Source organism: Hypomesus transpacificus, chromosome 20, assembly GCF_021917145.1.
Source record: "Hypomesus transpacificus isolate Combined female chromosome 20, fHypTra1, whole genome shotgun sequence".
Taxonomy (NCBI): domain Eukaryota; kingdom Metazoa; phylum Chordata; class Actinopteri; order Osmeriformes; family Osmeridae; genus Hypomesus; species Hypomesus transpacificus.
The window spans coordinates 2,974,427-3,000,524 of NC_061079.1; the positions used below are offsets into that span (position 1 = coordinate 2,974,427).

General features: G+C 47.3%; 2 protein-coding genes across 2 annotated transcripts; both read right to left on the reverse strand.

Moving 5' to 3' along the window:
* Window positions 1–3,537: 3,537 nt before the first annotated feature.
* Window positions 3,538–5,458, reverse strand: LOC124482653. The gene is made up of 4 exons (XM_047043098.1): window positions 5,315–5,458; window positions 4,919–4,966; window positions 4,553–4,642; window positions 3,538–3,991 (listed from the first exon to the last, which is right to left on the reverse strand). Exons 1-4 carry the CDS (start codon window positions 5,456–5,458, stop codon window positions 3,635–3,637), a joined length of 639 nt encoding a protein of 212 aa, XP_046899054.1. The 3' UTR covers window positions 3,538–3,634.
* On the reverse strand, window positions 5,315–24,733 carry rad50 (RAD50 homolog, double strand break repair protein). The gene is given in 28 exon segments (XM_047043038.1): window positions 5,315–6,353; window positions 6,716–6,849; window positions 6,966–7,102; window positions 8,027–8,112; window positions 9,341–9,565; window positions 9,806–9,933; window positions 10,225–10,338; window positions 13,389–13,481; window positions 13,613–13,723; window positions 14,776–14,969; window positions 15,082–15,208; window positions 15,338–15,527; window positions 16,397–16,634; window positions 16,878–17,028; window positions 17,030–17,054; window positions 17,371–17,528; window positions 18,051–18,233; window positions 18,550–18,756; window positions 18,963–19,097; window positions 19,301–19,359; window positions 19,642–19,807; window positions 21,636–21,764; window positions 22,155–22,359; window positions 22,473–22,658; window positions 23,132–23,289; window positions 23,694–23,777; window positions 24,148–24,280; window positions 24,691–24,733. Coding segments are annotated over 27 exon segments (3,939 nt in total). The 5' UTR covers window positions 24,277–24,280; window positions 24,691–24,733; the 3' UTR covers window positions 5,315–6,166.
* Window positions 24,734–26,098: the final 1,365 nt, after the last annotated feature.

The following is a 26,098-nucleotide window of genomic DNA, read 5'->3' on the forward strand; positions in this document are numbered from 1 at the left end:
GCAGGAAAGCGAGTGTGTGTCTGAAGGATGCTTTTGCATAATATCTACAATTTAACTCGTTGTTTTAGTTTTTCCAAACAAATGTGCTGTGTTGGTTAATAAACGTGTAGGTATGGTTTTAATTTGACCCATACAGGCCAACATCTGATGGAAACAAACACAGATTATAAAAAAAATATGTTATTGTTTTCGTATTGTTCTGACTGAAAGGGTTAGAGGGAGAGAAAAAGAGAGTGTGAGTGTCAGGAAGAGATACAGAGGGATGTACATTTTTTTTGGGGGGAGGGGTGTATGTGTTCCGTTATCAATTATCAATTATCTCGGTTTGCTTTGACAATGTCCAATGTATTTGTGTCCTACCAATAAAGCATTGACATTAAAACTTAATAGAAATTGAATAGAAAAATAAAAAAAAGGGAAACAGAGAGAGAAAAAGTGAGAGAAAAAGTGAGAGACAAATAGAGACACAAAGAAAGTTAAGTTTGCCTGAGATTTTCTCATGCAGAGAAGACAGTCCCTGACAGAATGGGGATGAGAGCAATGTTAAATTGCTGGGGAGACCGAGCTGACACACACACACACACACACAGACTCTCTCACACTTTCTCTCTCACACTCACACCCCCCCCGCCCCCCACACACACATACTTTCTCTCTCTCTCTCTCTCTCTCTCTCTCTCTCTCTCTCTCTCTCTCTCTCTCTCTCTCTCTCTCTCTCTCTCTCTCTCTTTCTCTCTCTCTCACACACACACACACACACACACACACACACACACACACACACACACACACACACACACACACACACACACACACGCACACACAAACACACACACACACACAGAGTCCCTGAGAGGGAAGGAGGCAGCTTGGAGCCAATGGCAGTAGAGGCAAGAGACTCCAGCCCCTCTATTATTGATAGAACGCCAACAGCAGGAGAATGTGACCCGTGTGGAGCTGACAGTGCGTGGAATGGATGAGCCGAGGAGAAGCCTGCTGCCTCTGAGCTTCACTCGTCAGTTCCTGTTATTGTTACACTCTCCGGGACCCAGCCTGAGATGCAGGGACCCAGCCAGGGACCCAACTCAAGATCCAGGGCCCCAGACCAGGATCCAGGGCCCCAGACCAGGATCCAGGGCCCCAGACCAGGATCCAGGGCCCCAGGACCAGGATCCAGGGCCCCAGGACCAGGAGACCCAGACGAGGGCCCAAGCCAACTCTGCCCAGGGACCTAACTCACCCACCCACCCACCCCTCCCCTCACCACCCACTGTCATGCCCGTGGTCGATTGCTAAGGTTACTGGGAGTGTGAGACAATTGAGGACAGGGTGCCCTTCAGGGGTGAACTCTGGGGTCACTATCTGTCGTTCTCTCTCTGTCTGTCCTCTCTTTGTCTGTCTGTCCTCTCTTTGTGTCTGTCTGTATGTCTATCTATCTGTCTGTCTGTCTGTCTGTCTGTCTGTCTGTCTGTCTGTCTGTCTGTCTGTCTGTCTGTCTGTCTGTCTGTCTGTCTGTCTGTCTGCCTATGTAAGTCTGTATCTGTCTCTCTACCTTTCTCTTTACCTATCGGTTTCTCTCTCTCTACCTCACACCCTGTACAATGTGCATGAGTGTGTGAAGAGCATTTTTACATAATGTATAGTAAGCAGTTTGTGCCTGGGTCTCCCAAGTCACCCAGCAAGCTGCCCCTCAAGGACCAATACATATACACAACATGCAAACTGGGACCAGTACACTGAGCTAACACACACACTCACATGCACATACAACACGCAAAGCGGGACCAATACACTGAGCTAGCACACACAGCACGCAACAGGTTCACCATGGTGACAAGCAGGAACTAGATAATAATACTAAAGGTATTTGCATGTAGCTTTGGACAAAGTCGCACTTGCACAATAAATCGCACATAAACATAAATTAAGCTGCTTGAGGGTGTGCTGCAAGGATTCAGCCTATAGGTGGCGCTGTCGTGAGCATTGTCACTGTCAAGATGTTTCCTCAGAGTTACATTTTGAGGATGCTGAGGGGTGTGGGCTGAGGGAGTGAGAGAGACCTCACTGCCCTCTGCATTACAGGTTATATTGCTGATGAAATTGGACTGTTCTTGTCTCCACAAATCTTAATTTACCCCCCCCCCCCCCCCCACCACCCTGGTTCTGCACACACACACACACACACACACACACACACACACACACACACACACACACACACACACACACACACACACACTGTAACAGTATAATACAGCTGTGTATAATTTAGCAGCGCTCCATTATCTAGGCGGCCAGAGATACCAGAGGAAGTGACTCAGAGATAACCCACCCTGGTGGGGCTCGTCAGGAGCAGCACTTAGAATCCTGGGCGACGTGTCATCTCCTCCTCAACACTTGTGGGGGGGGGGGATAGGTAGGCAGGTAGGCAACATAGCTCGAGTGGTGGGGCGTATAAACAGCAAATGGAGGACTGAGTGGAGGAGAGAAGAGGAGGGGATCAGAAAGGAGGGGAGAGGACAGGGAAAAGAGAGGATGATTGCAAACCCCCTCCCAAGGCGTAGGGAGGGGGGGGTAGAGCTCAAAGAAGATTGCCTCCTCACTCCTCTCCTCAGCACCTCACACTTCTCCTATCCACACCCCTCACCTGACTCCTCCTCACCCCCACACAACACTCCACACCCTTCTCCCCTCCCCCCTCACCCCTCTCTCCTCCCGCCCCCCTACACGTCCTCCTTGGGGATAGCCCAGGAGCTAAATAGCCCAGGGCATCACACAGAGAGAAGCCAGGGGGTGGGTGAGGATGTGTGAGTGTGTGTGTGCGTGTGTGTAAGATGATTTGTCTGTATGATTAACAAAGGTAGAGAAACACAAACAAAGAACTACACACCCTCTGAAGTCATATGCAAAATAACTTTAATATTTTTCCAGTTTTTACCAAACACACATACAAAAAACACAATCAAAGTTGACTGAATGCGTCATGTGTGTGAGAATAAATATACAGTATGTATGAAATTGAAATATCAAGGTAATTAATATAAATTAAATAGAGATTAAAAACACAGTGTGTGTTGGCTAGAGTGTGTAGGTGTATTACATTTACATGTATGTGTGTGTATGCTGTCTCTGTCTCTCCACCTTCAAGAGAAGGCTCAAGTCGCACTTGTTACGGGAGTACAACGGTACTTAGGTATGGTTTGCTGAACCCAATGCTAGTTTCCTCAAGGATCACAATGACTCTTGCTTAGAGACTTGTTGCTCTTGTTGGTTAGTGGTAATTGATTTAAACTGTTATATTCTCTGCAAAATATCCTATTTAGTTCATCTTATTTTTTATTTTTACTGTTGCTTGCTTTTTCTACAGGTACACTTGCACTTAGAGATTCATGTTGTTTAATTGTAACTTGCTTAACTACATGCTCTTATGGTTCCTCCCTTTGGCACTTATTTTTTGGTTGTTCACAATGTGTGCTTCTTGTTTTGGCTACCCGCAATGCTTTGGGGCTATCATGTTGTTATTATCAGTGACCTATGCACTTTGTAAAGCTCTCTCTTGGAAGTCCCTTTGGATAAAAGCGTCTGCTAAATGAATAAATGTAAATGTATGCGTTTGCCAGTTTGTGTTTCAATGCTAATTGACTTTACTGGAGAAAACCTTCTGGCCACAGAGCACCAGTTTATTCAGAAGCTCACTCAGCCTTATCTCATTCCCTGAGTTCTGACGTTCTGGAACCTTTCCCTGACCTTTTGGAACCTTTCCCTGGTGTTCAGGAACATTCCCTTGACCTTTTGTAACCTTCTTCTGATGTTCTGGAACATTAACCTGTCCTTTTGGAACCTTCCTCTGATGTTCTGGAACATTCCCCTGTCCTTTTGGAACCTTCTTCTGATGTTCTGGAACATTCCCCTGTCCTTTTGGAACGTTCTCCTGATGTCCTTGAACCTTCCTGGGGTTCTTCGAGTTCTCAGGCTTTGCTGTGAAATAGCTCTGTAGAAGAAAGAGCCAGGGTCAGACCCAGAATACACCACAAAACACACACCAGACATCACATACCAACACACACCATGCATCTCATAACCAAACACACCATATCATGAACACACACACACACCACACCACAAAACACACACATCATACATTTCATAACTAACACGCCACATAACTAACACACATCATACATCTCATAACTAACACACAACATAACTAACACACATCATACAAATAACACAAACCACATAACACACATCACATGACTGTTCTAACAGACACTAACGTACGCCACACAACACTCCACTGTAACATACACACATATGCACCCATTTCTCCTTTGTGAATCAATTAACCATATATCAATGAATCCATCGATTGAGAAAGTTGTTTGTCAGGGAAAGAGTGCATGAGAGTGTGTGGGTGTGAGAGAAGGGAATATGTGAGGGGAGAAGTGTTTGTTTCAGAGGTTGTGTATTGTGAGTGTGCCGAGTGTGTTAAGTGTAGGTGTGTGCTGAGTGTGTTTGGTGCAGTCGTATGCATGTGTGCGTATCTCGGTACCGTGTTGTTGAGGATGTAATTCAGCCGGCGCGACAGTTTTCCCCCTTCCAGGTGGAGCAGGAAGGTGCTGGCTTGGCTGAAGAACTCTCGCTGAACACAGGAAGCAACCCTCTGGTTCAGTTACTACAGCTGAAGTCAGTGTGAGTTTAGAGAAAGCACCGAATCGTACTTGTGCAATCCCCACCATTTAGATGACTAGTTATACCAAGAGAGTTAATAAGGGGAGATGAAAAGAGAGGAGAAAAGGAGAGTTGAAGAGATGAGAGAAGGAGGAGAGGAAATCAGGGGAAATGAGGAGAGAGAAAAGGAGAGGAAGACAGGAGGGGAGAGAGGAAATACGGGGGGAGAGTAATGTGGGGTGGTTACCTCACAGTTCAGGTGTGTGATGTCAGAAACCCAGTTGTCCAGTTTTGTCTGTCACACACACAACAGAGGATCTTCAATAACACTGTGTACATTGTGTTAATACGGGAGTATGTGGGTGTCTTTGTAAATGAGCGTGTGTGTTTAGGTAAAATCAAATCACATCTTATTTCTTGTCCTTCCACAGATGCCTGCAGATCAACAATACAACCAACTTAGAACCTCTGATGATCACCATCAAGTCATTATATTAATGAGCTGGTTGAGTCAGGTGACAGGGTTAGAGAGAGAGCCCAGAGATCTCTCCAGGGACGCCAGACCCTGAGCCAAGAAGAGCGCTAAGATGTTTCGGTCATTCAGTGAATGACCACAATCACCTCAGTGACCTTGGACCGTTACCTCGTTTGTGCCGAGCGTGCCGTTGGCCTCCTTGATCAGCTCTTCCAGGGCAATCCTGTGGATGACCTCAGGCAACGACTTCACTGACCGGGCCACCGCCAACTCCACGGTGACGAGGACAAGGAAAAGGGCAGGTATTTTCATCCTAGCGCTGGGGTATGTCAGGGCGAGTTTGGAGACTCTGAGCGTCGTCGTGGCGATGGGAAGTCAAGTGTCTGGGCTGATACGAGAACGTTTGAACTCTGAAGACCAACACGCGGGTTTATATGCATAACACCCAGGATGTCGTGCCGGTGATTGTTCTCCCCACCTCTTAATAATTTTTACTGCAGCGTCAGTAAATAACCACATTTGGAGAGGATAAGCAGTCGATATAATCTTGATGATGTGGTTGATGTAGAAGAAACGATATTTTGTTTTGTGAAAATTCTTTGAAGACCGGACCAGTGTGTGGTTAGTGACTGAATTATCAGGCAGCAAACAACTGCTCGCTCGAAATGCGCACGCACACATACACTTCAAAAAGCATACAAAATCACAATTAGGGTACCGATTTAAACTTAAACAGAATTACAGTACAGATATGAACTTAACAGACAACAGGAACCAGGAAGAGGACAGAAGCGTCAGCGTTGAAAAGCAGACTTTTAGTTCCAACAGAAAACAGTCTGGACTTTCAAAGTAAACATTTCAGCTTAATGGGAGAGTGTGTATGATTAGGCGTATGTACATTTGTGATGCGTGTCTATTGGTCTGTTTGTGTGCATTTATGCCCATCTATGTGTGCGTGTCTGCACGTGGGAGCATCTGTCTGTGTGTGTCTGCCTGCGTGCGTGTGCCTGCGTGCATGTGTCAGTGCAGGTAGGAGGACAGCGAGGCCACGCTGCACTTGGTGATCTCCGAGTGCTGCTCCGGGGTCTTCTTGATGCGGTAGAAGTGCTCCACGTAGTTGGAGCGTCCCAGGAGCTCCACAAAGTCCTCGTCGTGGGTGATGATCAGCAACTGGAAGTTACGCTGGCGGGAACGGGACTTGATGATCCTGGAGGGGGGGGGGGGGGGGGGGGGGAGAGAGAGAGAGAGGAATGACAGTTTAGGGACACTTTAACCGTCAGGGGTGGGGGATGTTTTTGATTTGCCGTGTCGATCCTGGATGGGGGGTGGGGGGTGGGGCCTTTAGGAACCCTAACCCCTTTAGTAATGTGTGTAGCTGGGGGTGCATTGGATTCGATTCTGCCACCCTCCCCTGCCATGAGTGGGAGTTGGCCTACTGCATGTGTTCCCAGGGGGTATTACATTTGAGATTTGAGTTAGGGTGCATTCGATTTGAACCACTTTGGGGACTAAGTAAGGGTACGTTAGAAACTACTAGCGCTGAGTGAGGGTGCGTTAGATTCGACTTACTCTATGAGAGCGTGGGCCAGGGACTCAATGTTCTCGCGGTCCAAGTTGGTGGTGGGCTCATCCAGAGCCAGAATACCACAGTTCAGACAGAAGGTTTCAGCCAGGGCCAGGCGGATGATGAGGGAGGCCAGCACCTACACAAATCCACAAGGATGGAATTGAACATTCAGATATAACATTCCTATCAGAGGAAGACACAGTTGTGTTACCCACAGGAAGTAGGCATTTGTAACAGGAAAGGCGTGCGTACCTTCTGTCCGGCGCTGCAGCGCCCCCTCATGTCCAGGGCGGTGTCACCCTTCACCATGACAACGCGGTAGTTGTAGGTTCTCCTCTTCGACCCGGCGTTGTCGTCCACATCAGACCTGATCTCCACATACTCTATATCTGGAGAGGAGGTGAGGCGTTAAACCTGATATAGATACTCTATATTTGGAGAGGAGGGGCTAAACCTGATACAAACCCCTCAAAAAAAGTTTGGTAACGTTTTTTTCGGTCGATTATTCCTCCCCCATCAATAACCTTTACAACGAGGTACAACTTGTATGGATCGTGCATTCGCGGAATGAGCAACACAGCTAACCGTGTGGGTAGCGGCCCAATTTTTTGGGCCAAAATCCCCTGCAATATTCTTCTGTTGGACTTCACTTTCGTTTTGAACTTAAAGTGGGATCTGCTTGGGCGTGCTGTACGTGCCAACGCAAACATGTTGGCTGACTTGCGACAAATCCTGGTTGAGGAATGGGATGCCATCCCACAGCAGTGTGTGACCAGGCTGGTGACCAGCATGAGGAGGAGGTGCCAAGCTGTTGTGGCTGCGTATGGATCTTCCACACGCTACTTAGGTCACTGACAGTGTCATCCAATCCACCGAGCAACTCAAAACGAGAGTGACTAATAACATAGGAATATTGCAGGGGATTCTGGCATAACAATTTTGGGGCTATCCACACGGTTAGTTGTGTTGCTCATTACATGAATGCACGATCCATACAAGTTGTACCTCATTGTAAAGGTGACTAATCAGGCTTTCCAACAATATAAAATACTATACCAATTGGTATTATTTAATGGGGAGAAATAATCAACCAAAATAACGTTTCCGAACCTTTTTTGAGGGGTTTAGATACTCTATATCTGGAGGAGGTGAGGGGTTAAACCTGATATAGATACTCTATATCTAGAGAGGAGGTAAGGTTAAACTTGATCTACATAATCTATATCTGGAGGGAGGTATGGGTTAAACCTGTCCACATATTCCATTAGGATCTGGTTTAGTAGGGATCTGTTTTAGAGCTGTAACAAGATCACCTTGTCCCCTATAGGTGCTCCTCCAGAGATCCCTGATGATCTTGTTGATCTCATCCATCTTCATACTGTGGAACTTCATTATAGACCTGAACAGATGAGGGAAGAGGAGGAGAAAAAGAGGAGAGAGGTGGACGAGAAAGGACAGACGAGAGCAGTACAAAATTAAAGTTGAACTGATTTGGTAATCAATTTAACAATACAAAGGGCAGTATGGTTGCAAAGTTACTACCCTAAAACGTCCCCTAAACTGGCTATAAATGAATTGCTGGGTCTTAAGGGGATAAGACCTCAGTCAGCATTCATGATAATTCCACTAATTCTTTATCTAGTGAGAGAGACAGAGCAAGGGAGCGAGAGACAGAGAAAAGAGAGAGAGAGACAGAGAGAGAGGAAGATGTTTATCTGAGGCCAGAGTACCTAGAAGAGCTGTATCAGCAGTTACAAGGAGCTGGTGAGGCAGCTACCAGCCAGCAGATATTATCACCCCACATGCTCACACCAGGACCTGCACTAGTCCCAGACCTGCACAAGTCCCAGGACAGAAACAGCCCCCTTGCATCACTAATAACACAGTCATAAGACGTACATTCAAACAAATCACCACAAGCTTTCACAGAAGCCTAGAAAATGACACTGAGAATGTTGACAGAAGCTGGTTTCCTTTCTCACGATGATCAGCAATGCTAACCGCCATCACTGGAGCCTGAGTCATTTCTGAACTCTCTGATTGGCTGATAAGGCATCACACTGTTCTTCTCTGGAGGCTTCGCCCCTTTCCCTAATACAGGCGCCCATCTCATTTGGTGTGACCTTATATGTAGTTCCACATCCTCCTAATCTTCTACCTCCTCCTACTCATTAACGTCATCTCTATCATGCCGCCCCTTCACTATGTTCTCTATGCAAAGCTCCAAGGCCTATCTCTCCATCAGTTTGTACTGCGAAATCCATTTCTTGTCTGATGGACATAACTGTATCTGTAAAACCCAAGCATGTCACACAGATAGTTGACTCAGCAGTAGTTTTTACTGCTGCTGTCCTGTCAAAAGTTCCCCTAACCTCTCCTCTCCTCCTAACTCCTCTTCAATGTCTCCTCTCCTCTTAACTCCTCTCCTAACCCCTCATCTACTCCTAACTTCTCCGCGACCTTTCCTAACTCCTCCCCTAACCTCTCCTAACTCCTCCTCTGATCTCTCCTCCCAACTCCTCCCCTGACCTCTCTTCTAAACTCCTCCACTTCTCCTCGCTTCCCCCTCTACCCCTTGTCTTCCCTCCATCCCACCATCCACCCCTCCGGTCCTCTCCCCCACTCACTGGTCCAGGGCCTTGTAGTACACTCCCAGGTCTTTGTTGGCCAGCTCCGTGGTTCTCATGACAATGAGCTTGTCTCGGTAGCGCTCGTCGGCCTGGCCGTACTGCTCCTCTCGCAGCTCCTTCCGGAAACGGAGGATCTCCTCTTCGAAGCCCTTCTGCCGCCCCAGAGCCACGCTGCGGCTACGCTTCAGCTCCTCCACACGGCGCTCCGACTCCCGGCGCTCCCTGGAGGTTGAAGAGAGGAGAGGAGGAGGGGGAGAAAAGGAGTGGGGTAGGAGGTGAGAGGGACAAGGGTAGGAGGGGAGGAGGTAAAATAGGAGGAGAGGACGGGGGGAAGAGGAGGGGTGGAATGCCTTAGCATCTGAACTTGAAGACGAATTGAAAAACGTGTGCAGGATTTTCCAGGTCATGGAGTATGTGTGTGCAGCAAAATCAGGGGGCATCCCTGGGTGTAGTTATCCTCACGTGCGCAGCTTGAGGACCTGCATGTTGCCCATCTCCTGCAACAGCGTCTGCCGCTTCACTGTCACCTCCTTCAGCTCCTCCACGCGCTTCCGCAGGGTCAGGTTGTCCTGCAGACTCCGCTCCTGGACCTGCCAATGCAAGCGCACCCAACCATAAGCTCACAAATAATGAAGGTGTTTGGCTAGTTTGCAAAACAGTAATGGTCAAAGCTAGCTATCAAGATAGCGATGACGTTAGGCTAGTTAGCTAGATTACAATGGTGTTAGGCTTGCTGGATTGTGAAGGTACTAAGACTAGTGCTAAGGTGCAAGACTGTGATAATGCTAAGATAACTAGATTGTATTGATGCTAGGGTAGCTAAACTATGATGTTGCTAGACAAGCTAACTACTTAGCGATGCTGATGGGGTAGTTAGCTACCCTCTGTGTGTCAATGTCCTGTCTGATGTTGCCCATCTCCTTGCTGATCTTGTCTTTCTGCTTCTCTGCTTCATGCAGATTGCTACTGGTCTCCCGGAGCTCAGTCTCTTTTTGCTGCAACAACAACAACAACAACATCAGTCAGTGCATGATCAAAAACGTTGAATACATTTACATTGAATTGCCGTCATTTACTACACGGCACTTTTACCAAAAGTGACATACAAACAGTGCATATACATAGAAAGTACAGCAGAAAACCATGACAATAGAAGTGTGTAGTTCTAACTGTATGAGTCAAGGAACGGAGAACGGGAGCTTTTACAATAAAACCATTGTACCACAAACAAGCACACACAACTGACCCCCAATACGCCCAATTGATGGATGGGTGAATTCATATCCATTTACAGAACATCCGGAAAGCATTCACAGTGCTTCACTTTTTCCACGTTACAGCCGTATTTTAAATTTATTTTTTTGTTTTTAATCCCCTCAAAATTCTACACAGAATTCCCCATAATGATAACATGAATAACATTTTGTTGCAATTTTTGCTAATCTATTAAGTCTATAATAAACTTTAAAAAAATCACATGTAAACAAGTATTCACAGCCTTTGCCATGACACTCAAAATTGAGCTCAGGTGCATCCTGTTTCCACTGATCATACTTGAGATGTGTCTACAACTTGATTAGAGAACACCTTTGGTAAATTCTGTTGATTGGACATGATTTGGAATGGCACACACTTGTCTATATAAGGTCCCACAGTTGACAGTGCATGTCAGAGCACAAACCAAGCCATGAAGTCTGTAGACCTCTGAGACAGGATTGTATGGAGGCACAGATCTGGGGAAGGATACAGGTAAATGTATGCAGCATTGAAGGTCCCAATGAGCACAGTGGCCTCCATCATCCATAAATGGAAGAAGTTTGGAACCACCAGGACTCTTCCTAGAGTTAGCCGCACGGTCACCTAGTGATGGGGGAAACAAAGCTTTCCGAAGCAACAAGCTATTTGAAACAATTGTGTCAAAAAAGTATCGCTTTTTCGAAGCGTTTGATACAGCTTCTACATAGGGACACCAACTGGTCAGTTCATGGTATGGCTACTGTATTGAGAGATGGAAGGAATCGAGTGACGTCAAGTCCTTGGACGTTAGTCCCACAATAGTCATCAATTTGATAAAGGTTATGTGACAAATGTTTTGATGTGCAAGTGTCAAATATGTTGTTGTTTTATAAACAACATTTATTTGTAGGTTCTGATGGCATTATTGACATGGAAAGTCAGGTTGAGTATGGCCTCATGGTAAAAGCCCTGCCCTTCAGTCTAGGTCCTTACAAAACCGAAGCCAACATATCGCTTTTTGCTTCTGTCACCAATCTGGGTGTTTAAATCTTCACCCTGGCAGATGCAGAAAAGCTTGTGCACGCCTTTACTACGGATGTTTTTACATCTTAAAAAATAAAAGCTTTTGACTAAATATATTTTATAGGTTTTGCTTTTAACTATTTATTGACCTTGACCTTTTTATTATTCTTTGATTTCTTTTCATTTGCATTATGATATGCTCTGTAGCACTTGAGATTGCTTTAATGTAAAGTGCAATACCAATAAAATGTATTATTATTATTAGCGTTGCTGAGAGGAGAAACTTCCAGAAGGGCAACCATCTCCGCAGCACTCCACTAATCAGGCCTGTGTGGTAGAGTGGCCAGACGGAAGCCAAACAAAGGCACATGACAGCCTGCCTTGAATTTGCCAAAAGGCATCTAAAGGACTCTCAGACCATGAGAAACAAAATTCTCTGGTCTGATGAAACAAAGATTGAACTCGTTGGCCTGAATGCCAAGCGTCATGTCTTGAGGAAACTAGGCACCACTCATCACCTGGCCAATAACATCCCTAGAGTGAAGCATGGCAGTGGCAGTGTCATGCTGTGGGGTTGTTTTTCAGCGACATAGCTGGGAGACTAATCTGGGTTGAGGGAAAGATGAATGCAGAAATGTACAGAGACATCCTTGATGAAGCACTCCAGAGCAGTCCAGAGCGCTCTGGACCTCAGACTGGGGCTAAGGATCATCTTCCAACAGGACTACGACCCTAAGCACACAGCCACGATGATAAAGGAGTGGCTTCTGGACAGCTCTGTGAATGTCCTTGAGTGGCCCAGCCAAAGCCCAGACTTGAACCCGATTGAGTATCTCTGGAGAGATCTGAAAATGGCTGTACACCGACGCTCCCCATCCAACCTGATGGGAGCTTGAGAGGTCCTGCAAAGATAAATGGGAGAAACTGGCCAAATATTTGTGGGCCAAGCTTGTAGCTTCATACTCAAAAAGACTTGGGGCTGTAATTGCTGACAAAGGTGCTTCAACTAAGTATTAAAGGTCCCATGACATGACATTTTCACTTAACAGGTTATTTAACATTAATATGCTTTCCCCTAGCCTGCCTTTGGTCCCCCAGTGGCTAGAAATTTTGATAGGTGTAAATCAAGCCCTGGGTATTCTTCTCTGCCTTTGAGAAAATTAAAGCTGAAACGCTCGGTTTTGAAAATGCTGGTTTTATGACGTCATTAGAGCGAAGGTTACCTCCCCATTCTCTGCTTTACCGCACAGAGAATTTGGCCCACCAATCAGAAAATGCGCTACGACCGTGCGAGCGCGATATTGGTCTTCCCTCAAGATATCATGGCTTGCAAACGACAGAAGCATGGCAGTTAGCCCCGCCTCTTTCTCATAGCATTTAAAGCTACAGACACAGAAACAGCACGTCCTGATGAAAGCTCATTGTGGGACTGCCCGTAGTGGCTGTAATTCTGCACCAAGGCTGAATTTCAGGAAAGAAACTTCAGATACAGTATTAGGGGACCACTAAGGCCTATATAAAAGCATCCAAAAACAGCATGTCATGGGATCTTTAAGCTAAGTGAATACTTATGTATATGTTATATTTTCATTCTTAATTTGTGCAAATCTATAAAAAATATACAACTTTTTTCACTTAGTCATTATGGGTTATTGTGTGTAAAATTGAGGAAAAAATGAATTGAATCCATTTTGGTATAACAATGTGGAAGCGATGTGAATACTTTCCGGATGCACTGTATGTTCGATCGAGGATGAGAGTTGAGATCGAGGGACGTAGGTACAACCTCTTTATATTTATCTTTCCCCTCCTGTGTGTATCTGGTGATATCTCTCTCCTGCAGAGTGATGTTCTTCACTTTCTCTCTGATGCCGTTGATCTGGGACAGACAGGGAGAACACCAGGGTTACACCAGACAGCAGGGACAAGGGGAAAGAGGGAGAGGGACAGAGATCGACGTAGAGACGGTCAGGGAGGGAGAAAGGGAGAGCGTGAGAGAGGCCAGCGTACCTTCTCCTGGTCCTGCTCTCGTCTCTGTCGTCTCCTCTCCACCAGATCCTGTTTCTCCTGCTGCAGTTTCTCCAGAGCTGAGGCTAAAGGAGTCAATTGCTCCCTGGCCTCCTACACACACACACACATATTAAACATACGTTAACAATAATAATACCCTCCACGTTTCCTAACCTATATCTCTCTGCAGTGCATGAATCTCGATAGTGTACCAACCTGTATCTCAGCAGTGTGCTAACCTGTTGCTCTCTCTAGAGTCTGTATCTGGTGGTATCTTGGTAGTGTATTAACTTGTATCTCTCTCTGGAGAGCCTGTATCTCAGCAGTGTGCTAACCTGTAGCTCTCTCTAGAGAGTCTGTATCTGGTGTTATCTTGGTAGTGTATTAACCTTTATCTCTCTCTGGAGAGCCTGGATCTCAGCAGTGTGATAACCTGTAGCTCTCTCTAGAGTCTGTATCTGGTGGTATCTTGGTAGTGTATTAACCTTTATCTCTCTCTGGAGAGCCTGGATCTCAGTAGTGTGCTAACCTGTAGCTCTCTCTAGAGAGTCTGTATCTGGTGTTATCTTGGTAGTGTATTAACCTTTATCTCTCTCTGGAGAGCCTGGATCTCAGCAGTGTGATAACCTGTAGCTCTCTCTAGAGTCTGTATCTGGTGGTATCTTGGTAGTGTATTAACCTTTATCTCTCTCTGGAGAGCCTGGATCTCAGTAGTGTGCTAACCTGTAGCTCTCTCTAGAGTCTGTATCTGGTGGTATCTTGGTAGTGTATTAACCTTTATCTCTCTCTGGAGAGCCTGGATCTCAGTAGTGTGCTAACCTGTAGCTCTCTCTAGAGAGTCTGTATCTGGTGTTATCTTGGTAGAGTATTAACCTTTATCTCTCTCTGGAGAGCCTGGATCTCAGTAGTGTGCTAACCTGTAGCTCTCTCTAGAGTCTGTATCTGGTGGTATCTTGGTAGTGTATTAACCTTTATCTCTCTCTGGAGAGCCTGGATCTCAGTAGTGTGCTAACCTGTAGCTCTCTCTAGAGAGTCTGTATCTGGTGTTATCTTGGTAGAGTATTAACCTTTATCTCTCTCTGGAGAGCCTGGATCTCAGTAGTGTGCTAACCTGTAGCTCTCTCTAGAGTCTGTATCTGGTGGTATCTTGGTAGTGTATTAACCTTTATCTCTCTCTGGAGAGCCTGGATCTCAGTAGTGTGCTCCACGCTGGCCTCCTCCAGCTGGCGTCGCTTCTGCATGTGAGCGGAGAGCAGCAGCTTCTGGGCCCGTGTCTCGTTCACGCTGCTCTTCAAGCTCTGAATCTGCTCCTGCTGGTCAGAGATCTGCTTCCTCTTCAACTCGATACGGCTGCTAACTGGACGGACACACATACACGCACACGCAGGGATGGACACACAAGGGTGTTAAAGAGTGTCATACAGGTGTCCAGGCAGTGGTGTGTGTGTGTTAGTGAGAAAGTGTCGTACTGGTGTCTAGGCGGTGCTGTGTGTCCTGTTTCTCCAGGTTGACCTGCTGCATGGTTCTGCTCAGGTCCACTCCCTGCAACTTAGCACTCTGCTGCGCCAGCCTCCTCTCTACCTCCCTCAGCTCCAGCTGGAGGTAGACACACAGACATGCAAACACACACACACAGTCAGAAAAGAGATATAGAAGGGTTACTAGAGAAGGAAAGATCTCTAGTCCGGCCTGGGCATGAAGTTTTCTGTGTGTGTGTGTCAGTACCAGGTAGCGGTCCATCAAGGAGACATCCTGCAGGCAAGCCTTGGCGCTGTCCTCCTCGGAGCATAGAGAGGAGAGGCTCTCCTCCTGCTCTTCCGCTTCCACCCGCAGCCTCTCCAGCTCCCGGCCCAGCGCCTGCAGCCGGCCGCGCAGCTCCGGGAGCTCCCGCTCCTGCAGGGACACCAGGGACTGTCTGGAGTGGGGGCAGGGGGAGTGTTTGGAGATGGAGAGAGGGAGGATAGAAGGAGGGGAGGGGGGTGGGCAGAGGGAGGAGGACGTGGGGGTGGGGCCAGGGAGGGAGAAAGGGAGGAGAGTAAAGATGGAGGGGGATGGGGAGAGAAGGGGGGGGGGGGGGGGGGGGGGGTGGGGGGGGGGGGGGGGGCAGGGAGGGATGGGGTGCGGGAGGGGAAAAGGCAGAGAGAGGTAGGAGAAAGTGGGGGTGGGGGCAGGGAGAGGGAGTTAAAACCTGGGTTGTACACTGCACATCTGAACGCTGAAACATCAAACGGGGGTTGGGCGGCTGATGTTTAGGAGGTAGAGAGGGTCGTCGGTTATCGTAGGATTGGAGATTCGATCCCAGACTCCTCCAGGTCATGTGCTGAAGTGTTCTGACACTGAACCCCAAGTTGCTCCCGATGGGCAGGCTAGTGCCTTGCATGGCGGCTCCGCCGCCGTGTGAATGGGTACATGAGAGGCAAAGAACGTAAAGCGCTTTGAGTGCCGCTAAGGTAGAAAAGCGCCATATAAATGCAGTCCATTTATCAAACGTGTCTGTTGAAGGTATAAACGGATGAGTTGAGTAACAGCAGAGAGATAGCTCCTGTTCAGATACAGATATGGGCATCTGTTTCCCCCCGGTGGCAGAAAACTGGAACTACACACAGCCTTTCATCCAGCCGAGTGCTAGGGTATAGGAAACAGGATGTCGGAACCAAGAGACTCGGAACAAGGACCTAGGAAACTAGGGAGTAGGAACCAGTACCTAAGGCACTAAGGAGTAGAAACCAGGATCTAAGGAGCCAGGGTCACCCCACACCCCCCCACCCCCACCCCGACTCTGACCTGACAGGTTTGAGCGCCATGATGTCGTCCCTCTTCCTCTCCTTCTTGCGGAGGTCCTGCTCGGCACTCTTCAGCTTGTCCGGGACGAGGCGCAGCTTGGCCTGCATGTCCCCCACCACCTCCTGCAGCTCCCCCTCCGAGGGGAAGGTGCGCTGGCACACGGGGCAGCACGGCTCGCCCTCCTCCGTCAGCTGGCTGATGAACTGGCTGTACACCGCAGTGGCCCCTGCCAACATGGCTGTGACACGCAGAAAAGCCCGTGAGCGGGTTAACACACCTGCCAACGTGTTACGCGCGCACGTCAACGTGTGACACGGAGGCGCACACGTAACACGCACGTTAACGTGTTACAAACACACCCGACGGCATGGCCCCAAAAAAACATGGGTACACACACACACGTCGGGTCGCTACGCAAACACACTACTGTGACCACTGCCAATGGATGCACACCCACACACAGATCCTCCCCCCCACACACCCCTCTGTTTGGAGGTCTTGTCCAGGTCGTCCTTTAGCCTGACCAGATCTTGCTCCAGACCCTGGCTGCTGCACATGGCAGATAGCTGCTCCTCACAGCTGGCCAGCTGCTGCTCCTTACTCCTCAGCTCGGCAGCGCTGTGGGTCCTGTTTCTGCTCCCCCGACGCCAACTCCTTACTGCACGCATGCACACACACACAAATCCCCCCCCCCCCCCCCCCCCCCCCCCCCACACACACACACACACCCACATACATACATAAAGACACATGCACACAGAGACACACCACAGGTACTTAATGGCTTGGCCAATTGCTCCAAAATAATGAATGGTAAGACGGATAGATTCACTAAACTGGCTGGCTGACTGACTGATAGACTGGCTGACTAGCTGGCTGGCTAACAGGTAGACTGGTTGGCTGCCTGACGAGCTGGTGGACTGCCTGACTGACTTGCTGCCTGGCTGGACAGCCTCCTGTGGGTGCTGTCATACTTGAGCGAGGCCAGCTTGTCTCTGGTGGAGTGGATCTGGCGGCCGTGGGCGTGGATCCAGTCCTCCAGCTCCTTCTTGTTGGGGAAGTGTCCCATTAGAGTCACCAGCGCCTCCTGGTGCCTGGCCTTGATCTTCCTCACCAGCTCCTCCTTCTCCGCCTGCAGGGGAGAGGGGCACAGGGGGGGGGCAAATCAGGCAAACCTGTAGGGTATGGGACTGGTGTTTCTGGGGTGGAGGTCGCACATGGCACTTTTGAGCACCCCAGAAGTTCACAGTACTTAGCAGTACTTGACAGTAGTTTGAAGTATTTCCTAGTACTTGACAGTAGTTTGCAGTATTTCCAAGTACTTGACAGTAGTTTGCAGTATTTCCTAGTACTTGACAGTAGTTTGCAGTATTTCCTAGTACTTGACAGTATTTACCAGTATTTGACAGTATTTCCTAGTACTTGACAGTAGTTTGCAGTATGTCCTACTACTTGACAGTAGTTTGCAGTATTTCCTAGCACTTGACAGTAGTTTGCAGTATTTTCTAGTACTTGACAGTAGTTACCAGTACTAGACAGTATTTACTAGTACTTAAAAGTAGTTGCTGTATTCAGTAGTAGTTGCTGAAAGTAGTCGCTGTGTTCTGTAGTGGTCCAAGACAGCCACTGGCCCTAGGTGTGAGGGGGGGCCCACCTTTTGCTTGCGGAGCATGTCCACTTCCGTGCGGGCACTGGTGTGTGTGGTCAGGGTCTCCATCTCCTGGTCCAGCCGGCGCTGGGTCTGGTCCAGGTCTGCCTTCTCCTTCTGCAGCTCCACCACCTCCGCCTTCAGAGCCTCCACACTGGAGCTCTGCACCACACTCTGGAGCTCTCGCTCCTGGATGGAGATAGGAAGGAGGGAGGGGGAAGAGAGGGAGTGAAGGAGGGGATAAGAGAGAGGGAGGGGGAGAGAAAGGGAGGGAGAAAGTGCCTTGTTCATTTCCATCTCCAGCTTCCCTTTTTCCCTCCCTCCCTCCATCCTCATCTTCCCTTCTGCATCTGTCTCTCCCTCTTTGCCTTGGCTAGCTCCATTTCCAGCTGCTGTAGTCTAGATTAGCTGACCCCTCCAACCCCTTCTTCCATCCCCCTCATACAACCTCTAGCCTCCCTCCCCCCCCCCCCCCCCCCCCCCCCCCCCTCCCTCCCTCCCTCACCGCCTTCCCCAGCTCCAGCTCCAGCTCCTGCAGTCTGCTGGAGGATCCCTGCAGGGCGTTCAGCTCCTGGGCCACGTTGCTCAGCTCCTCCTGCCTCTTCTCCAGCAGGCCCGTCTTCAGCTCCACGCTGCTCTCCAGACCCGTCTTCTTGTCCCGCAGCTCGTCCATGCTGCGCTGCTTCTGCTGCTCCCTCTCCTGCAGGTCCCTCTGGGGGGGGGGGGGGGGGGAGCACACATACAAACATTATACATACATACATGTACACACACATATATATTATACAGAGTACTGAGCAAAGGTCTTAGACTACCAAGATTGTTTTTTTACATGTATAATGTATTGAATGTGTATTTTTTGGTTTTCTGTATTTGTGAATGTCCCTGCCACGCTATTGGACAGGCCAGACTTCTTACCATGATCTGATTGGCTGCGTCTGTTTCCTGGCTCAGCCTCTCTTTGACCTGGCGCTGGAAGCTTTGCAGCTGGTGCTGGCTGAAGGGGGCGCGGTCGTAACCCTCCATGTCCAGGAATGATGCCAAGGAACGCACCTGGGAGAAACACATACACATACATACACAGACACATTCACACACACAGAGTTACATGCTGGGTTTGAGACACCAGCAATTTCAGTGTTTGCCTGGTGTATGTATGTGTGTGTGTAACTCCTGTTTGTGTGTATATATATGAGTGAGGGCTGCATGTGTGTAACCGAGTGTTTGTTAGAGTATGACAGCACTGTCCATCTCACCTGAGCATCACGGCTCTTCAGGGTCTGCTGGTGGCGATCTGACTCCAGCTGGAGACCACCTGACAACGAGAGGTCATAGTTCACAATCCTACCTAAACAAACCTACCAGCACCTACCCAGTCAGTCCTACCAGCACCTACCTATCCAATCTTACCAACTCCCACCTAGTCAAGCCTACCAGGCCCTACCTACCTAGCCCTACCAGCTAGAGGACGGTATATCTCAGTGGTAGAGCATACGACTGCAGATCAAGAGGTCCTACCCCCACCCCCACAGCATGTGCGAAATAATGGAACATGTGGCCCTCCGTTGGCTCCTCCTGCCGACCCAGTGTCCCCCACCTTGCTCCACCAGCAGGTCCGACTTGATGGTGTTGAGTCTCTGACACTCGCGGCCGGCTCTCTCCAGCTCCCTCTGGCAGTCCCCCAGCCTCCTCTCCTTCTCCCTCACCGTGCGCTGGTGGTTCTGGTACATCTCCTGGAGCTCCACGTCCGAGCCCTGGAACACCTGCGGCAACAAACACACATGGGGTACGCACACGTCAAATACACACACGTCTTACATGAACACGTGATATACAAATACCAGTGTTTCCCACACATAGACTAATTTGTGGCGGTGCGCCACAGAATCAACACCGGCCGCCACATATTGCGTTTCATTACGCTATCATTTTCGCTCTGTCAGTCACGTGTCTTTCTCAAATACACACACACAGCCCCTCCCCTCCGTGCACACTGCGTCTGTCTCCATGAGAACGAGATCATCCCTGGAAGCGTGGAGGCTCGGCCTATTTGGTGCGGAGAAGACGGCTGGCGAAATTCACAAGTTCACAAAGGGTTGGTTTCTCGTGAACACCTTTACACAATCACACATTAAAAAGCGCTATAAAAAAAAACATATATATATATATATATATATATTCTGAATACAATGTTGTCAGTGTGTTAATGTTGAAGTCCCGACAAACCCTTAGCAAACAAGCGATTGCACCTTCTTTAGAAAGTTAACTAGTCACAAGTTTGCGGTAAAATGCAGTTGGGTTGTCGAGGTCAAAACACTTTATGTAGCGGCTGTGAATCAAATAAACATTCTGTCATGTTCCGTGTAACTAATTATTAACAAATTAATTACTTTCCTCCCCCCCTGAGCTGCACTAAGCTAGCTCTTGTGAGCCAAAACAATATTGATATAGCAAGCCAAAAACAGGCATAAGACTTGATCAGTATTATTTATGTCAGTGCGATACAGAAAACCCAAGACAATTTTACTGATGAAATACTGGCTAGCTAACTAACAAATACTGTATTTAAAGTGGATGGTTTTTTGCAGTAGGTGTAGCTGGAAGGTTATTAGCTACAATTGTTAATGTGTCAAAATATTTTTCTGTGGCTCTGGACTACACAGTCACGGTTTAGCCTACAAAGACTAGATTTTATTTTAATTGCTTTAGGCATCATTATTTGCTGGACAAACTTTCAATTGGCTATTCACAAATATGTTTCGGGGTACCCTATAGCCTACTGTTTTAACTGATAAAGCCAGGTTAGCAGTGCTGACTGCTGGCATACGAATCAGCTGCTTTTCTCTCAGGGTTTTTCTCTATGGATAAAATGCTGGCTAGTCTGGCTAGACAACAGAACGACAATAAAAAGCGACAATTTTCAGTAAATTTTTGTTACATGTGTTGACTGATGTCCAAACTGCCTGCACATTGTAAATGTGCTACAACATTATAATCACCAGCTGCATCACAGACATGGGCACTATTCCTACCACTTTAGCCTCCTTGGTCGTTTTCTTGAGGCAGTTGTGATCTGAGAAATATAGGTACCAAAGCCACTAAAAAGAAAGTCATCACCAGCTGCATCACGGGCACTGCACGATCTATCTAGAATTCCAGAAATATGTGTGTCACCGAAATCATCACAGGCACTGTGCCCTATCTATAATTTCAGGAAACTGTGTGTGTGTTTCACTGATGTCTTAATCACCAACTGCATCAAGGGCACTAGTATACTCTAACACAAACATACACACGTCATATACTGTAACACACACCCCATGTTATATACACTAAGATATACACGGCATGTACACTAAAATCATATACACTAAGACATGCAATATACACACATATCATGTACACTAATACACACACACACACACATCATGAACACAAATAAACACTACACACACACACAAATGTCAAACACCAGCCACATACACATAACATTCTATACTAACACACACACACACACATCGGTAAGACACAAACATCATATGACATATCAGACAAAACACCCACAGGTTCAGCTGTACACATTAGACCCACCTGCTCCATCTTCTCCTCCAGCTCCTGGTTGTCCTCCTCCATCTGTTTCCTCCTGCTGTCCAGGGCCTTGATGTCATTGTCCAGCTTCATCACCTTCCCCAGGTTCTCTTCAATGTCCCCCAGACGCACCTGCAACACACTGTAGTTAGGAACACACACACACACACATCTGGAACACACACACACACATCTGGAACACAAGCGCATTTAGGAACACAGAAACACATACATGCTCGTGCAACACTGGTTTAGGAACACACACACATGCACCTGCCACATAGTGCATTTAGGAACAAACGCACACACGCAACACAGTTCATTTAGGAACACACACTGCAACACAACGCAATAAGAAACACACACGCAACTCAGCACAAACATCACACACGCACTCACACATTTTCAGACATTCAACTCATCCACAACCAACCGACCGATCCGTTCATCCAACCAGTTAACCATCGACCGATGGGGCGTGAGGGTGTGTGTGTGTGTGTGTGTGGGGGGAGTGTGTCCCACCTCCAGGGGCTCTATCTGGCCGTCTATCTGGCGGACGCTGTCCTTGGAGGCGACCAGCTGGGCCTCCTTGGCCCCCAGCAGGTCCCTGATCTCCTGGGCCTTGTCCCTGTTCTGCTTGAGGAAGGGCAGCTCCAGCTGGCACTCCTTCACCTGTGAGGCCTGCGTCCGACGCAGCTGGTGCAGGTGCTCCAAGGCCTTGATGTACCTGGGGGGGGGAGGTGATGAGGGGGTCAAAAACAGTATATGGGGGGGGGGGGGATCCACTCCAAATGGATCGCTTGAGTTAAGCCATCCTGCAACGCCTATCCGTGGAGCTACCTGGTGGCCGAGAAGATGTCATCGAACTTCTGCTTGAGGGGCTTGCCCTCGCTGAGCGGCCAGTTGGAATCCTCCTGGTGGCAGAAGATGACGTGATTGAGCACGGCCTTGGACACGCCCAGCGCCGCCACCATCTCACGGTCCAGCTCTGCACACTTGGAGCTCAGGCTCACCTTCTCACCGTGCCTGGGGGGGAGGGGGTTATCACATCTACTGTTAAGAGAGAATGAAACAGATAGGACAGAGAAAGAGAGTGTGTGTGTGTGAGAGAGAGAGAGAGAGAGAGAGAGAGAGAGAGAGAGAGAGAGAGAGAGAGAGAGAGAGAGAGAGAGAGAGAGAGAGAGGAAGGGGGAGAGACAGAGAGAGAGAGAGAAAGGGGGGGGGGAGAGAGAGAGAGAGAGAGAGAGAGAGAGAGAGAGAGAGAGAGAGAGAGAGAGAGAGAGAGAGAGAGAGAGAGAGAGAGAGAGAGAGACACAGAGAGGTAGTCTTGGTCCTGGTGATGATGACAGAGAGCGGAGCGGACAGGTGAAGAGAGAAGGAAGACGAAAGGAGTGGACGGGGGAGGGAGGAGAGGCTGAGGTGGAAGAGGAAAGGGGAGGGAAGGTGGAAGAGGAGGGGAGAGCAAAGGAGGGGTGAGAGTGCATGCTAGGGTGCCGTACTTGATTCTGGTGATGACTCCCTCCAGGGTTTTAAACGCTGGCTCGCTCTTTTTGCCCTTCTGTGTGCTGAGCATGGACCTCTGCACCGCCACCTTGTCCCCGTTCACATCGCTGAATTGCAGCCTGATCTGGGCTCGCACGTCCGTCTCGTTGGCATCCTGGCAGACACACGCACATGCACGTTACGCAGGCACACGCATGCACGTAGACATGTATATACACACACACAAAGACCCAATCAACAGGTTGGTGTGACCACATATTCTATTTAGCAATCATTTTGATTAGGAAGATTCTTCCTTTCTGAACTGTTTCTCAAGTGTGCTCTGTCAAGGCCATGCTTTGACATGGCCAATTGTGTTGAATCGCACACCATAGCAATGGGGTAAATCATATTGTATCGCATTAGCAGTTGTTTCACATGTATCAGATCGTTGGCAATGCATCGAGTGTTTGAATGTGTATTATATGTGCACATATGTATACAAATATGTATATGTATGTATCCCTAGTGTATGTGTGTGTACTGTAAGTGTGTGTACTGTATGTGTGTGTGTCTCACCTTTGGGTCGTGTACAAACGTGGATCCCTTACTTCCTGGAGGGAAGTCTCCTGTGGTGATGTACCTCAAACACTCTATAATGGTCTGAGAGAGAGGATGGAGGTTGGAGGAAGAGAGAGGGGAGGATGAGAGTCGAGGAAGAGAGAGGGGAGGATGAGGGTGGAGGAAGAAAGAGGGGAGGATGAGAGTTGAGGGAGAAAGGGGAGGATGAGGGTTGAGGAAGAAAGGGGAGGATGAGAGATGAGGAAGAGAGAGGGGAGGATGAGGGTGGAGGAAGAAAGAGGGGAGGATGAGGGTGAAGAAAAAGGGAAAGAGCAAGGAAGGATGGGGAGAGATGAATGAACACAGTCCTAGGTCATCATCAAGCAAACACATGAACTACAACTCTCAGCATGCTACAATAGCGTCAAGACGTGATTACAGACATGCCCTGGTCTGACACAGCCGCTCCTACCGTCTTCCCAGCCCCGTTGGGTCCGACCAACACAGTCAGAGGACTGAAGAAGATGATGATCTGCTTATCTTTATCTTCCACTCCGAAGCTCCGCACCCCCAAAATACTCATCTTCTCTATCTTGGACATCTCGCTGCATTTAGCGAGATTTAGCTAGCGACAGCTGGCACGAAACAAAACAGCTGCTTAATACAAACCATACAGTACATCAAAACCCAAGCCATAGCAAAACAGCCCGATACAGGCACATTATTAGCCAGCTTGCCTTCAAACGACGTGCTAGTAGGCTAGTAGCTAGTGACTGCTGAATTGTACCGTTACGTGAACGTGTAAACTAGATGTGTTAGTAGTACTGTAGCTAGCTAGGTTAGCTGAAGTTACGGGATGCAAGTGTCAGTTTTGTGTTTCACTACACAATTCTCGTAGACATATTGGTTTATATATCTCTTAAACCAATTTCTCCCTATATCATCAATACACGCACACAAGGCAAACTAATGACGTTATTTTTTGTTGTTCAGAAGTGAAAGTTTGTAAACTTACCGCGTCTATAGTAAGAATGTGACGCAGCAATCCCGCGCCGGGCAGGAACAACACACACCTCTCTCATCATCGTGCGACTAGATATTTTTTTTTTTTTTTTTTTTGAAATGTATTAGCAATTTCAACAATGTCAAATACAATTGAGTTTACAAGATACACAAAGTAAATAAATAAAAAATACATTGAGAGTAAACGTGTCAATAAAACATTTATTAACCAAAATTAACGCTAGGGGATATAAAAGTATATATAAATATACTTAGAGTAGTACAGATTGTTAATGTTTTAATTGCTTGCATTTATTGAAGAGAATTTCTTTGGGGGAAAAAATATGCTGTCTGAGCTCTCCATTCAAAGCAATATAGCAAGCATATTCCCATTAATTTGCATATATGAATATGATATTTGGCCATAATAATGATAATAAAATTAATTATATATACACAGATGTTATTCCTGGAACCTGATAGCCCAAACAGTACATCCTTCCAAAACAAACAAAACCAACCTTAATATTTTCTGTAACAAACTTACAAAGATTTTGCCAAAATTATTTTACAATTGGACAATGCCAGAATAAATGCACAACCGTTTCTTCACATTCATTACAAAAACGGCAAACAACATCAATGTCTCTTTCTCAATATTTTTTATGTTTCTTAAATCTTTTCTTGATATAGCTTTTTGCTGGATAAGATTTATGGATGAGTTTAAATGAAATGTCCTTCACTTTGTTTGTGACAAAATATAAATGAGGTAAAAGCCAGACATTCTTCCAAACAATATCATTGACAAAACGATTCCAGTATGGAATAACATAAAACACCGTACTTATATTTCTCTGAAACAAAGTTTGAATAGATGTATTATTATTTCTACCAATATTAGAGAAGCAGGTTTTGCCTATGGGGGAGTCTGTTACAAGATTATGCATATAGGGCCAACGTTGGAGTGTAACCCTTGCCTGACATTTAAAGAGCATACAAATTCTAGAGGGTTTTGCCCTTTTTTGCATAATCCCCAGGTGTGACTGGTATCTTGTATTTGGCAAGAAACTCTTCATAAGTGAAATACATCTTTAAATTATTATTATTAATCATTAAATAATTGATCTACCAGCAAGATATTATTACAGACCCAATTTTCCAAAAAAGAGAGATTTGTGTTTCTTGTTGTTCCAGATGAAATAGTTCTTGTCGTTCCAGATTAAATAGTTGTGAGGAGAAAATTTGTGTTTGTGTATGCGAGACCAAGCCAAAAAAGCCTGTCGATGATATGCAGATAATTTTTATGGGAATTTTGTCAATGTCACAGTCACAAACAAGAAAAAAGTTTACCGTAAACCACCAAGATTAGATAACACATGGAGAGGTTTTATATTCCAAACTGAAGAAGCGTTTCCAAAATT

Bases quoted from the DNA above. Each gene is read 5' to 3' on its own strand.
- LOC124482653 (XM_047043098.1), bottom strand. From the start codon at position 5,458: ATGAAAATACCTGCCCTTTTCCTTGTCCTCGTCACCGTGGAGTTGGCG. The intron at 4,643-4,918 runs GTAACCACCCCA...TCCTGTGTTCAG, and splicing joins TCACACACCTGAACTGTGAG to CGAGAGTTCTTCAGCCAAGC. The intron at 3,992-4,552 runs GTACCGAGATAC...TTTCTTCTACAG, and splicing joins ATTACATCCTCAACAACACG to AGCTATTTCACAGCAAAGCC.